Source organism: Aulonocara sp. 'chitande type north' Nkhata Bay, linkage group LG3, assembly GCF_057382095.1.
Source record: "Aulonocara sp. 'chitande type north' Nkhata Bay isolate Kocher_YH1m ecotype deep benthic linkage group LG3, A_spYH_male_GT1.1, whole genome shotgun sequence".
NCBI classification, from domain to species: domain Eukaryota; kingdom Metazoa; phylum Chordata; class Actinopteri; order Cichliformes; family Cichlidae; genus Aulonocara; species Aulonocara sp. 'chitande type north' Nkhata Bay.
In genome coordinates, this window is record NC_141346.1 from 43,418,905 (window position 1) to 43,434,221 (window position 15,317).

Genomic DNA, 15,317 nt, shown 5'->3' on the forward strand with positions numbered 1-15,317 from the left:
AACTGCACGTGTGAAAAAATAAAGGGGAAAAAAGCAACATGTGCTGCTTGAGCAGCTTTTTGGTACAGACTGCCCGAGCTGATTGGATGACCAGCATTTTTCTCAAAGAGATGTTGGCGTTTTAGTGAAGATGGGGGGAAAGCAACTTCTAACATCCAGTCCAGTCAAAGATCATGTCATATGATTTACATCCATCAGAGAACCCTGTGGATGGGTTAATGAGCGATCAGGATAGGATAGATTTTCCTTTTGCAGTTAGGCTGACCTCAGCTGTCTGTCTTTCATGCTCAGTTATTTCATTTCAATACATTTAGAGATCTATTTAAAGGACAAAGATGCTGCTCGTGATCTTTACAGCAAAGATCAATCTCCAAGCAGAGTGCAGGACAGTACTCCACCGATTCATCCAGACGATGAGCCGAGTTCAGGTTTGTAATACCAGTCTTATGTCGCAAGATGGCAGTGTGACACTTACTAAGTCACAGCTCCTGGTCAAACTGCATAATGTTTAAAATATGTTACTGCTAAACTATAATGAGAAACTATTTTAAATTGAGAGGCTGTGCACACACAGTCTTTTATTATTACTTGACTGACTATCCAATCAGCTTTTGTATTATTACAGTCTGAAGGCGTGTGTGTTAGACTGGCTGTAGGTGTGAATGGTTGTGTTATCCCGGGGTAGCGTGTATCCAGGCTATCACAGAGAGACAGACAGCATCGAAAGCTCATGAAGAGGTAAGAAAATCGATGGATGGGGTTTTCACTACTGAGCAATACCAGTCTGTTTCTGCTCTTATTTCAACAAATGACATACTTTAAATGCTGTAACATAAAATTTTTAGCGATGCCAGTTATGGCAATTGTGCATATTTAGGCAAAAACGTATTAAGTGCTTGTTTATAAAAGAAAAAAAACCTTGACTTTTGGAACACAATTTAAAGGTGGAACATAAACGAAACAGCACGTTGGTGACTAGACTAACTTTTTCTTGCTGTGCCCCTCGGCAGACTAACATCCATAATAAATGCACAGTGAGAGAGAGGTCAGTGATTGGCTTTTGAAAAATTTGGAAGTGGTGTTTAAACTTGGATTAGCATAGATTCACTCTTTATTACGGCATTAAAATACAAAGTAAATAATTAAAACACATGTAGGATTTTTATTTTAACTACAGTTCATAAAGCAACAAGAAGATCTAAAGGTGTTTAAATGTGTGATTAACACAGCAGCACAATAAATTTAGTGAAATGTAAAATATTTTATTCAGAATGAGAAAGCAACAAAGGACTTCCTTCTCTAAATTTTAAACCTATGACCCTGTATTCCACCATTAGCATGCACAGTTCTATATTTAGGTCTGTACTTACATCTGGATGTGGGTCATTTCTTATGTGCTGAGATAAGAAATGACCCACTGAGAGGCTATAAAGCCCCGCTGCCATCCAAGAGTCAATCAGTGGGAAGCTCCATAATGGTTCATTTACTAGAAGATGATGGGGGAGCCTCATCGCTCACAATGTTTGTCTGAGCCACCAAAGTAACATTATCATCTGTTACCTGAGACCGCTGTGCCTGTGTGTGGCAAATGTGATCCAGGTGTATTGCATGAGACAGGACAAATGCTCAGATAATCTTCTCAATCTCCTAATGGTGAACATGGTAACAGGGACTTTCAGGTGTCTTTTTTGGAAGTCAGTCTGCAAACTGCAGAGGATAGATTGTTGCTATGTAGCATTTACAGGGAATGAGCACTGCTGAGTTAAGATCATTGCCTTTAATATATTATACAGGATGTAAATCACCAAGGTTCTTTTTTGTTATCACATTTTAAATCATTATTTCAGAAAGTAAATTGCTTTAGAGTTGGAGATTTTGGAGTCTCATATCTGAATAATCCATCACTTGACATCTTGAACCGGTGAGAGTTACCCAGCTGCTCCGTGGCACAATAAAGTGAGCTCTCACTGAAATCACCAGGCAAAGGCAAATAGAGCAGTTTGAACGCCTTTTTTCCTCAGCTGAATCACAAGTACCTGGGCTAAAAATTAAGACGAACATGAGCCTGTGGCAATTATGCACGGCCGTCTGGAGGAAAGGAGAGCGAATGTCTGACACCGAGGCTGTGTTTAGGCTGCTGTGCATGATGTGCAGCTTAATTCATTACAAGGAGACAGAGAGCTCCTTCGCATGCATGCAGCCCATCTTTTGTCTCCACAGCCTATCAAATCAAATTAATCCTTCAGAAGAGCTCGGGCGGGGAATCTCTCCTGTCATTAGGGTCTCGTGCACAGAGAGGAAGAGAGAGACAGAGAGGGAGAAAAAATAAGTAAGTGCAAGAAGCCTTGTAGGAATAAAACACTTCCATCGTAATGCAAATTAGTGTTACTGGGTTTTCATATCAACAAGTTCTTTTTCTTTCTTTCTTTTTTTTAAATCAGTGTGCGGGTGGGATCGGCTGTGCTGGGCATTTCCTAAGACTCCAGTAAGACTCGGTCATTTGCATTACCTCCATCTGCCTTTTTTCTCCAGCAGTCTGAGCACCACCATGCATAAGAAAATCTTTTTTTTACTCTCTAAGCAGACACAGACCAACACAAACTCTGCAGATTTTCTGGCCTTGATACATGAGCTGTTGTCACTTTTCTGAAGTGGCACACAGTATGTGCTGTACTACTGAGTATCCACTCTGAAAACTACTGAAGTGACAGCTGATAAAACTGATTTTTGATGATTAGAATCTGCAGGTTATGAAAAAACTTCTTAACAAAAAGACTCAATAATGCACATTAATGTTTTAGGATTTATGTTTCTAGTTTCTCCTGCCTTTCTTCCCCCTTCCTCTCTCCCTCATCAGTCTAGTTTGCAGTTACAGCATTGACTGTATCGCATGCCCAACTATGGTGTTCCCACGACCCTTCACTGTTTATGCTAGTACTTTAGGGTGACCTGGACTTACTGCAGTTGTTTTCTAAATAGCAAATGTTGCCACTCAGGTAAAAATTCTGCATAAGAATTATATTTGTAGAAGGAAAGAAAACCGGAAGCAACTAAATCACAGCATCTCCCGTTGTATAATGTGGGAATCCTTGATCTCTGTCACTCTTTGTGTTTTTGCTGGGCACAGCGGCGACTTTGGCGAGGAGCTCAGTGTGGAGCTGCTGCTGCTCCTTCATATTGAAAGGAGAGTTGAGATGCTTCAGGGCACCTCTGAGGTGGGCATGTCCTACCTGGAGGCCTCCTGGAGCAGACCCAGGACATGCAGGAGAGATCACATGCCTTGGCTGGTTTGGGGATGCTGTAGTAGAGAGGGAGGTCTGAGGGTCTGTGCTTAGAGTGCTGCCCCCAACCTGGACACAGATAAGTGGCAGGATGGATGGAAGGATGCTTTAATGTTTTAATTCCTTGTTCTTTACTTTTTATTACATAAGATATGACAAATTTGTCAAATATTCTCCTTAAGGGTCTGAAAGATTGAAAGAAGACCTGCACCTTTGTCATAATTCATCCCTGTGCATTATTTGCTTGTCTGTGCAGCTAAATTGGAAGCTTCTCACATTGCATCACAGCACCTTCCTACACTCTCTGGCTTCAGGGAACATATACAACAATGGATTTTCCCACCTTATCAGCTCCCCAGATGGTGCAGAGACTCGCCACCTGACTGTGCGCCGTCTCCTCGCTTTGCCCGGCTCTTTATTGAGGTACTCGCTCTGCCAGCTGCAGATGCGCACCCCCGCTTATCCCCGCCTCCCCAACCCTCCACCTGGCTCTGACAGAGCACGGAGGCCTCAGGTGGCCAGCGTACCTGTCACAGACCTAAAAGTTAATCACAGGCTCACACACACAAGTCTTCGCTTTCCACTCTGCCTGGAGCAGCATTGACTGCAATGTCTGTGTCTCTGTGTGTGTGTTGGTATGGAGGACAATTCATCCACGATTAAAGAGCAGAAAATACCATTTTGATTAATGATGTAGGTAAACTCCCTCACTCGCTGCTTTAACATTACTGTATGTCATCTTGATTGGTTGGAAGAAGTTTTTCTGTTTTCAATTTGTACTCCGGGTACTGACATCTCTTATCACACTCAGTGACCTCTTTTTCTTTGTAGGAAACATTTGAGAAGCTCGTTCCCTCGCTTAAAATTCAAATCCCGTATCTCGTGGCATTGTTGCACTTCTGAGTCTCCTCCTGTTAGCAGAGACGTTGGTATGTGTGCGTTTCTTCTCTCGAGTAGTCTGTACAGTGTGATTGTGCACAAATGGCGAGTCTAGACAGAGATGACTTTGTTCTGTTTGCACGATATTAAGAGCCCGATGTTTACCTCTTCTATTGTTGTAGACTTCGTGTAACTCTTCCTGCCATTGAACATCATTTCAAGCTGTGCTCTGAACATGTTAATTTAATGCTTGTCATTAACATTTCCTTCACATTAAAGACCGAATATAATAATTTAAAAGTGTCTTGATTTCTGCTGACTAAAGCATTTTGTAATTTTTCAATTATAATTATGCTGCATTTGCAGTTTAAATCTGTAGAAAATCTGCAAAATCCATATCAGTGATAGATCATTTTAATGCATAATAGTAGCATTTTGGCAGATTATCTTTTTTTTTTTTGCCATCCACTCAATCAGTCCATCCCTGCCGAGACCTTGACTTGTTCTTATCCATGCTGGTAAATTATTCACCACTGCCCTCCTATCCTGACACTGCCTGTGTGAGTGTAGGGATTATATTATGCATGAGGTAAAGAAATTGGTTTTCTTTGAGAAATGAAGGCAGTGTGGGGAAAAATGGCACCAGAATCAAGTGCTTCAAATTGCAGAGCACAAAAAAACAAAAAAGTGTGGCAAATGAATTTTTGCCTCTAATCTGGACTCCATACCTTCTATCATCTATCTATCTTTCTTTCTTTCTTTTTTTTTGTTAAACTAACCCCATCCTCCTTATTTGACCTTAGCAGGAAGCACTCAGTGAGGAGTTCAGAGATAACATCCACATCTGATGCAGGTGCAGGAATAATAGCTGTTCTCCAGAGGCTATGAACAAAATGAAATCCCTGACAATAGACTTTTTTTTTCTTTTACTGCTGCACTGAACAGGAACACAGCTCTTAAAGAGAGGCTGTCCTTTCCTAAGAACTAGGAGGACTTTGATTTAAGGAGCATACGCAAAAAGACGACTAAATCACCTCACTAAGAAACTGAAAGGTTTAGAGAGCCGTGATGCTAAAGTCTGAGCCTAATTATCCAAATGAATCATCAAAAAGGAGTCGGCTGAGGCCTCTTGGCTCTTAATGTTGTCATGAGAAACTGTAGGAAATCATCAGCGGCACCCATTCTCTGTTTTAGCGTCGTCTTCACCTGAATCAGCTTGCAGACACCACAAATTGACATTCATTTTATTGACTCTGAAAAACAGCACAATTACCTGATAACATCAACGATAGCAGGAACAACATGCCGCCATCAGCAGCCGCATTGAAACTCTAATGAAGACAATTCATTCCAGCTGAGAGGGTGTCATAAATCAAAGAATGGAGCTGTAAACTGAGTCAGACTGTCCTCACAGATCCTCCGAATAGTGAAAGAGACACACTGAACACGGTGATTCTCTTTGTATTATATAACTGATATTATGTTTCCCCAGAAGTAACTGTGTTATCGAAGCAGGAGCTGCTGAGCCACCGGATGCCGTTGAGTGTTCACCACCTCTGGGGTGGGTTTCCTTCATGCTCTGCTCTCAGCGTGTAACACAATAGCCGGTGTTTTCTTTGCTGTTTATGGTCCCGTCAATTTTTATGTGAATTATTGCGATGTAATGGTTTACGGGAGCGGTAACTGGAGACGCCGTCAGAAAGGTTTTAAAGGAGGAAAATGTAATTTCACTCGCTATTCCAGGTAATATCAAGGCTGTTCATTCGTTGCTCCCGCTTTGTTCAGTGCCTGACCTGTACTTTATCATCAGCCGTGCCAGAAAGACTCCCAAGGTCTTGATTTAACTTTGACTAAAACCACTCTCACCTCAGGGCAGGCCCAAGCTATTCATGATCCGTCGTACACATACATGCACTCAGCAGGGTAATTACTAGGAGAGCGTGTGTGATTTAAACATTTTTTGTCTCTCACATCTGTTTCTTGAAGTAGCACCCCATTTGTGTATCTATTTTTGTGTGTAAACTTTCGCATTTGGTGCAAAATTAAGTATCCCAGCGTGAAAAAGTATTTAATGTAAATGATTTCTTTCGAAGATGCCTCTTCTATACTGCAGCGGGCCATCACCTTTGACTGTAACTGTGCTATATATCCAAAATAAAAGGAATCGTCAGTGTGGTTCAGACACATGAAGTTACTCAAGCAAGCCTTAACATTGTCTTAAGCTTTATAAATGTAAAGGAAGGACACACCAGCATTATTACAAGGTTTTCTTACTGCCGCAACTTTGTGTGCTCATTGGCTCAAAATTGAGATTGAACAGTAATCAATTAAATTAGTTAATTAGTTTTTATTTATTCAGGATGTTGGCAGTGTTGTTTCTCCATACTATGTACAGTTTCCTCCCTGTTTTCTTTTTTCTCTGTGCACCATAGGAGATTTGAAATGAAAAAATCCAGGTGCAGTAACAGACATTTCTTATAAATGCAAGTCCTTTTGGAGGCGAGGCTCGCCACTCTGCTGCAACTATAACTTCAATACAATACAATACAGATACTAGGGGCTGCAAAAGTACGGTCACCTCTGGTCTTTAGAGGGGTCAAGGCTGCACTAAGAGTAATTGTCCTGATGATCTTAGGGCTCTTCTGGGGATATGCGGACTAAGGAGTTCAATGAGGTAGCACGGTGCAGTATTATTTATGATTTTAAAGGTAAGCAACAGAATTTTAAACTCAATGCAGTATTTGACAGGGAGCCAATGCAGGTCAGCAAGGACTGGGGTAATAGAGGCAAACCTTCCAGTTCCAGTCAAAAGGCGTGCCACAGCATTCTGGACAAGCTGCAATCTATTCAGAAGGGCGGAGTGGAGACCAAAGTAAAGGGAATTACTGTAGTCTAATCTAGAGGTCACAAAAGCATGGATAAGTTTCTATGTAGTGCTTGGCCTTGGAGATTTGACGCAGTTGGTAGAAACTAGATTTAACTACCTGGGTTACTTGTTTGTCAAACTTCAACTTAAGTGGTCACCAGAACACGAATAATACACGTGTAGAATCACCAATCAAACCTGATCTTAAACAAATAAATAAAATTAAGGTTTCACACACAAGTAGCATTTCTATGCTCTGCTTTCACTGCTCTGGGATCAGTTATGTAGTATGGAAACATTGCAAGTAAACACCATCTGAAAAGATAAGTTTCCTCTTACTTCTGGGAAACAAGTGTGATGTAGAGGCATTAGAGTGATGTGCAAAGACGTTTTTTTAATAACTCCTTTAGCATATAGAAAGGTTTGATGGTGGCAATGGGAACTCCTGTCATGTCCACTTTAATGAAACAGGTAAATTAAACAGGTACACACTCAGCCAGCATTTTCAGATTATCATCAGTGACAAATCACATCTTTGACTCAATGCGCAGCTGTGTTGCGAGAGACTAGCTACAGAACCTTTGCTCACCATCAGAAGTCCACACAAATAAAAGCATGAAAGCACAGCTGCTAAACAACTCAAACACCCTGTGATAAAAACTCCATCGCATTAAAATATTAAGTAAACCATTTCCCATTTCTTGAACGGGACCGTGTTGCTTCCAGCATCACTGTCGGCGAGCTTCTTTACAGATAAACAGAGCTTTGTAGGTCTTGATTAAGAGATTCATTTGTCTCACTCCGTCTGCTAAGTTTCAGCCTTCCAAGTAATTAAGGAGCCGTGGAGCACTGGATGGCCTCGGGGGTTTTCCCTCTTACTTTCATGCATCCATTTACAACATAGCCAATGCCTTCCATATGTACGTTCATGCTTGATGACTTGTTACTTCCTTTATGGGAGTCCTCATGTAAATCGCAACTGATGTTTCATTTATTTATTTTCATTTCATTTATTTATTCATTTTCAGGCACAACAAATACCTATATTGAACATAAAATACACAAAACAAAAAACAAAACTTGCCTGAAAAAGGAGTGGGACGAAGAAAACTTATTAAATCCCACCCCTATACTCACTCATCAACAAAAAAAACCAATAAACTTCCCGCAGCTACGCCCATCATTGCATACAGACCCATCAACAGCCCCGGGCAGATACAAGCATCTAAGCGGCAGCTCGCAACCAACAATTAGAGCCTTCATAACTGAATACAGAATATATAAATTATAAATTGCATTACCACAGGTAACAGGCAGTAATAACTACAAGTAACAAACACACATACATATACATACATATATATCTACACACACAAGTACATATATGTACATACATACGCACACTTTATTTTTTATTTTTTATTTTGGAATCCATACCAGCAATGGTAAGAGGACAGACATTACAGAGCACACTAAAACCCATCATTGAGTATACTGTGACCAGACCAACTGTTTGTAGAGAAATTTAAATCTATGAATATTTTTGCATTGTTTCAATTGTAAACTCAGACTGTTCCAGATTTTCACACCACATACAGACACACAAAAGCCTTTACGGGTTGTTCGAGTTCTGGGTAATTTGAATTCTCCAAAGCCTCTCACATTATAAACCTTTTCTCGAATTTCAAATCTAGTTTGTAAATTTGCCGGTAAAAGTTTAGTAAAAGCTTTATACAAAATTATGGATGTATTGTAATTAACCAGATCCTGGAATTTAAGTAACTTTGCCTGAAGAAAGAATTTGTGAGTATGATCTAGATAACCAGCCTTGTGAATAATACGCAGTGCTCGTTTCTGTACTGTGACTAATGGATTAGTTGTATTTTTATATGTATTTCCCCACACTTCCACACAATATGTAAGATATGGAAGAACCAGGGTACAGTACAGAGTACGAAGTGCATCTTTATCAAGGAATTGTTTCACTTTGTTCAAAACTGCGAGGCTTCTAGAAATTTTGGTTTTTATGTGTCTGACGTGGGGTTTCCATGAAATTTTGTTATCAATTATAACTCCCAAAAATTTGTTTTCACTCACATTATCAATTGGTACACCTTCAATGATAATTGGTAATTCTATATTATATTTTAAATTACCAAAAAACATTGCTTTAGTTTTATTTATATTTAATGATAATTTATTTATGTCCATCCATTTTTTTATTAATTTTAGCTCCCTGTTTACAGTCATTACAAGATCAGTATAATCATCGCTACTGAAAAATATGTTGGTGTCATCTGCGAACAGTATGAGTTTAAGTACTTGAGAAACATCAAAAATATCATTTATGTATACATTGAAAAGTTTTGGTCCCAACACTGACCCTTGGGGAACACCACATGTAATACCAAGTTTCTCTGAATGGTAATGCCCTATCCTAACATATTGTTCCCGACCTGTTAGGTAACTTTTTAACCAGTTACCAGCTTTCCCTCGAATACCATATCTTTCCAATTTATCCAGTAAAATTGAGTGATTGATTGTGTCGAAGGCCTTTTTGAGGTCAACAAAAATACCAACTGCATATTTATTTTTATCCAGTGTATCAGTAATTTCTTCTACTGCCTCAATTATCGCCATTGAAGTGGTTCTTTGCGTTCTGAAACCATACTGACCAACATTTATTATTTGATGTTTTTCAAGGAATTTTTCTAATCTTGAATTAAAAAGTTTTTCTAGAATTTTTGAGAATTGAGGCAGTAGAGAAATAGGCCTATAATTGGTAAAACTGTGTTTGTCATTACTTTTATATAGTGGTATTACTTTCGCAATTTTCATTTTTTTTGGAAAACAACCGGACTGAAATGATAAATTACAGATATATGTTAAGGGACTAGCAATATTCAGAATAACCTGTTTAACTACAGACATATTTATGTCATGATAATCCATTGAAGACTTACTTTTACATTTTAATGTGATATTTATTACTTCTTGCTCATTTGTAGCTGAGAGGAACAGTGAAAAGGGATTTGATTTTATATTACTGATATTTTCATTTTTATGACACGGGATGTCCGCTGCTAGTTCAGGGCCAACATTTATGAAGAATTTATTGAACCCATCGACAATATTACTCATGTTGTGATTTTCACCATTTGCATCAGTAAAATATTCAGGATATGATGTTCCAGAAGATCCTTGTTTAATTAAGTTGTTTAACACATCCCAAGTTCCTTTTATATTGTTTTTATTTTCATATAATCTTCTTCTATAATAAAGTTGTTTGCTCGTTCTTATAATATCAGTCAATTTATTTCTATATGCTTTATATCTTTGTTCCACTTCTTTTGTTTTTACTTTGATAAACTGTTTATACAGATTGTTTTTCTTTTTGCAAGCATTAATAATTCCTTTTGTGAGCCAAGGACTTTTTATCTTTTTTTTCTTTGTCATGTGTTCGTTTACAGGACAATGTTTATTGTACCACATAGTAAAAATATCTAGAAAATTATCATAAGCCTTGTCCACATCTGACTCTTCATACACCGAACTCCAATCTTGTTGTGCTAAATCGAAATTGAAGGCATGAATTGCTTCTTCATTTATTGTTCGCTTTGCTATCATGATCTTGGTATCTATTTTTTTTAAATCACAGTCACACAAAGTAAAAACTGGTAAGTGGTCAGTTATATCACAGACAAGCAGACCACTATTAATTTGGAAATCCATGACATTAGTAAAAATATTGTCAATAATAGTGGCGCTATGTGATGTTATTCTGCTTGGCTTTGTTATTGTTGGATATAGTGATAAGCTGTACATTGTGTCAGTAAAGTCATCAATGGCTTTTAACCTTGTTGGATTTAGCAAATCAATGTTAAAATCACCACAGATAAATAGTAATTTTTGGTTCACCGAAGCAAACGTTTTTTCTATCCATTCATTAAAAGTGTCAATACTTGAACTGGGTGTCCGATATATACAACTTATTATAACATTTCTCTTTTTTTCATTCATAATCTCAATAGTCAAACATTCCAAAATTCCATCAATAGCCATAGACATAGTTGTTACAACATTATATTTTATAGAGTTATGAAAATATATAGCAACCCCGCCGCCCGCCTTATTTAATCTATTCATGTATTTTAAATCATATCCATTCAAACAAAAATCTATTCCTTTATCGACATTGAACCAAGTTTCAGTGATGGCTATAACACTAAAGGGGCGAGAAAATTGTTGCAAATAGTCCTTAATGAAATCAAAATTAGAGTACATACTTCTGCTGTTAAAGTGAATTAATGAGAGCTTCCCGTCTAGGTTAATTTCTTTTTCATATTGTTCCTGAGTGAAATAATTACAATTTTTAACAAAAGAAGAGAGAAAGTTACTTTCAGAATCTATTTCTGGATCTATTATATTATGCTCCTTATATTCACAATCTAGATCAATTACTTTCTGTTGAAGAACTAATTTCAACGTGTCCATGTCATTTCCTGGTGTAATTGATACATTGGTGTCAGTTATACTTGTCCAGATCCTCCATGTTCCTCACTATCAGTACTTTTGCCTCTTCTGGTGTCCCGTTTAGCTTAATGAAAATCTTACAGTTTGTTACCCATGTATGTTGTATTTTACCGTTCTTCTTCAGTTGCCTTGCCTTCCTCGCGATGTCTGCGTTTTTTCGTGTCAGATGCTCATTAATGAAAACGTCCGTGCCTTTCAGTTTGCGTCCTTGTTTCAGCAGTGCGACCTTGTTCTTCCGATTGACAAATCTCATAATGATGGCCGGCAGTCTGTCACTCCTCCTGGGCAGTGAGTGACATGCTTCTATGTGCTCCAGGTCCATCTCTATCCCCTTGCTTTGGAGGAAGGACGCCACCTGTTGCTCTACCGAGCGGGTCTCCTCGTCGCTGGGCTCCCCGACGTTCCCGGCCACCGCGCGCGCGTACGAGCGCGGCTTGATTTTAATACCGCTGATGACCACGTCGTTCGTACGGGTGTACTGCTCCAGCTCATCCACCCGCCGCTCGAGATCCATGATCCGTCTGTCCTTCTCGGCATTTTGGAGGCGTAGCTGTTTTACCTCCTCCAGAAGCCCCAGAAGCAGCTCCTGCTGTGCCCTGACTGCGGCCACGTCTCCGCACAGCGCTCCGAGGGAGGTTTTAATGTCCTCAACCTCCTCTGGTGTTGGGCCTTTCTTGGGTGGCATACTGAAGCGAGAGCACGAGGCGGCCACCACGAGGGACCCGGAAGCGGAATTTCTGATGATGGCGCCTGGCTAGGCCTGCTGGCTGATGGTGGAGCCTGGCTGTGGCCTGCTGGCTGATGGTGGAGCCTGGCTGGGTCTGCTGGATGTGGCCTGCTGGCTGATGGTGGAGCCTGGCTGTGGCCTACTGGCTGATGGTGGAGCCTGGCTGTGATGTTGTAATTATCCTTTAAGGACTGGTCTAAAAGTAAAAGCAGCACTATAATTATTACCTGATATGGCTGCATCAAATTTAACATCTCATTAGAGGAACACAGAGGGCGTGGTTTAGTTTTGTTGTTTTTTTTCCAATCTTGCAATACATTTGCCACAAAAATATCAAGAGAAGTCACTTTTAATCAAATCAGGAGTTTTAGCCATTTTGATCAGCTCGGCTTTGACTGAATTTGTGTAAATAATGAGTTTTTGGACATCAAAAGGCTCCTGCAATGAACACAGGTGTCACAAACTTGGAAGTTTGGCACGCCGTTGAGCGATTCATCTTAGTGAGCAGGTGCAGTGTGAATATGCAAGAAGATTGGATGGAGGTGCCCAAACTTTTAAGACTGGGACCACAAATTTCTCGATAGATTTGCATTGAAGAGACGCAGCAGGGGACCCCTTGAATTCTTCGCTGACTGACAGCTCATCAGAAGTCCACAAATGGCATTCAAAAGCAAGAGAAAGTTGTCTTTCTTCTCAGAGATTCAGAAATACAATTATTATCTTTGCTGCCTTCTGCTGCAGCGTGGGAGAAATGAGGAAATGCTAAGCACAGAATTACAACAGATACGGGGTCTTTGGGGGAGAGCCTGGATTTCTTTTTATTATTCAATATTAAAATGTGAAAATATGCACACTGCAATATGGAGCTCAGTATGAAAGAGCTATAGTTATGTTAGCCCTAATAAATCCCAGGGGATATTCAAATTGCTGTAAACACAACATTAGTAAGTGCAATAAAAAGAATATTAAAATTATTAACATAATAAAATAGATGTATGAAACAGCTGAATACCAGTGTGAATAATGATATTATCCATCTTTGCTTGTGTTTTGCTTCCGTCTGGTTTCTTTCATGCAGATCCTTGTTTAATATGCAAAAAGCTGCATTAAAGACTGAACATTAGTAACAATATAATCAATAACATAACGACAGTTTTCACTCGAAAACATTAAAACTTGCGAGAGAATTTTTACAAACCTCCATGCACTTTACTTTCAGTCTCCCACATCGTTGTTCTCTTATTATTTTTTAAAGTCCAAGGTTGGTTCCAAACATATTAAAGTGTTAAACAGAAATCAAAAGCTTTGTGTTTCTTTCCCGACACACTTTAAAGTGTAATCAAGGAAAAAACTCCCTTTGATTTTGTAATGACTCCACTGACACCTGTGTTCATTCACGTTCATTGTTTTTCAGTAACTGATGCTTGAGAACTTCTTGTTTTCTTGTAGGTAAAACAAGGACCTTTCTGGGCCCCTTTATTCTTTTGCTTTTCTCTCTCTCACTCACTCTCTCTCTCGTTCTTTTTTAGTAGCACTAATAGCGTTGAATGACCAGCTTGACAAATGGTTCACTTATTTACTTGCTCAGCAGCTTTCAGCCTTGTCACCCCAGCTTTTATACTGTAAATGGGCATTTTCTCAGCCACAAAAATGATGTTTGAATTTTAAAGAACTTCAAGGACTTTGCAAGTTTATGTTGTTGTTTTTTCAGCTGCTTCACTTGCATTCTCATCTCTCTGGGCCTCATGTTTCAAATTAAAGCTATAAAATACTAAATCTCTTGAACTGGATCAACTTCATATATTGTTTGGTAAATATACTGATTCTTATATATCGCTTTTCTACTCTCCCGAAGTACTCAAAGCGCTCTATACAACACGCCACATTCACCCAATCACACCCATTCTCGCAAGCGCTATCTCTATACTGAGTGCTTTCTAACTACATTCACACACGTTCATACTCCGATGGATGCATCGGAGAGCAACTTGAGGTTAGTATCTTGCCCAAGGATACTTGACAAGCAGACTAGAGAAGCCAGGGACTGAACCACCAACCTTTCAATCAGTAGGTGACCTGCTCTACCTCCTGAGCTACAGCCGTCCCTTCTTCATGTCATAAAATAAGAAGAAAACAGGCCCTAACCTGGCAATGACACCTGTCATCAGTCAGTTATCCAATCACGAGCCTCTCAGTATGAGGGACTAAGTAGAAAAAAGGCTGTAATTCCTAAAGAGTTAATGAAAAGTTTTTGTGAAGCCCCTTGAATCACAGGAGCCTTTCCATCCATGGTGGTGTACAAAGGTAAAAATCACCTAAAAAATGTCATAATCCAATAAATCATGGACCTAACTGTACATATGTTAAACCAGACAGCAGTTTCAGTTAAAGTCTGTTTTGTATCGTTAAAGAGCGAACCTGTGAAGATTGAACGGCCGTGTTTGGGAGATAAATATTCATGAAAAGCAGTCAAATAACAGGTGATGGTGGTTGGGTCATTTTCTTCCATTAGCGCTGCTGTAGTGTTTATACTGCTGTTGGAATATTAAGGATTTTTTTGAAGAAAAACAAAAACAAAATGCAAGTACGGTTAAACTAGTTTGAAAAGGATTATTTCTGACTTTAGCCTTCAACCCAGAAAACCCACGGATATACTTCAATGCTCAGCTGATTTCCCCGATGATCCAGCCTTTAATATACTGTCTGATATTCACTTTGGGGGGGAAGCAGATGTTTCAGCAGCAATAATTCTTAATGGAAGATGAACACTCGCCCTGTGTGGTTTTGGAAGAGGTATGTGGCACTCAATTAACTTAAATTCCCAGACCAGGCCCCTGGGCTGACTCCCCCCTTAGTGCAGAAATCAGTGGATGTGGAGCGATATCAATAATTCTTCTGTGCTCCTATTTCCAACCTCCTCTGTCTTCTACAGTCATTTGTAATTTGCTTGCCCGTTGTGAGAAAATTAAATGCAAAGGCTTGAGTCAACAAATTTTCTCAGATAAAAAAAAAGAAAAGACATGTTGGAAAT

The 15,317-nt window shown here is 39.3% G+C and overlaps 1 protein-coding gene across 1 annotated transcript; it reads right to left on the minus strand.

Moving 5' to 3' along the window:
• Positions 1 to 7,903: 7,903 nt before the first annotated feature.
• LOC147335804 (uncharacterized) lies at positions 7,904 to 12,387 on the minus strand. The gene has a single exon (XM_086282344.1). The coding sequence runs from the start codon at positions 12,242 to 12,244 to the stop codon at positions 11,552 to 11,554; it is 693 nt and encodes a 230-aa protein (XP_086138470.1). The 5' UTR covers positions 12,245 to 12,387; the 3' UTR covers positions 7,904 to 11,551.
• Positions 12,388 to 15,317: the final 2,930 nt, after the last annotated feature.

What these genes read in the sequence shown, in the direction of transcription:
- LOC147335804 (XM_086282344.1), bottom strand. Translation starts at nt 12,244, where the DNA reads ATGCCACCCAAGAAAGGCCCAACACCAGAGGAGGTTGAGGACATTAAA.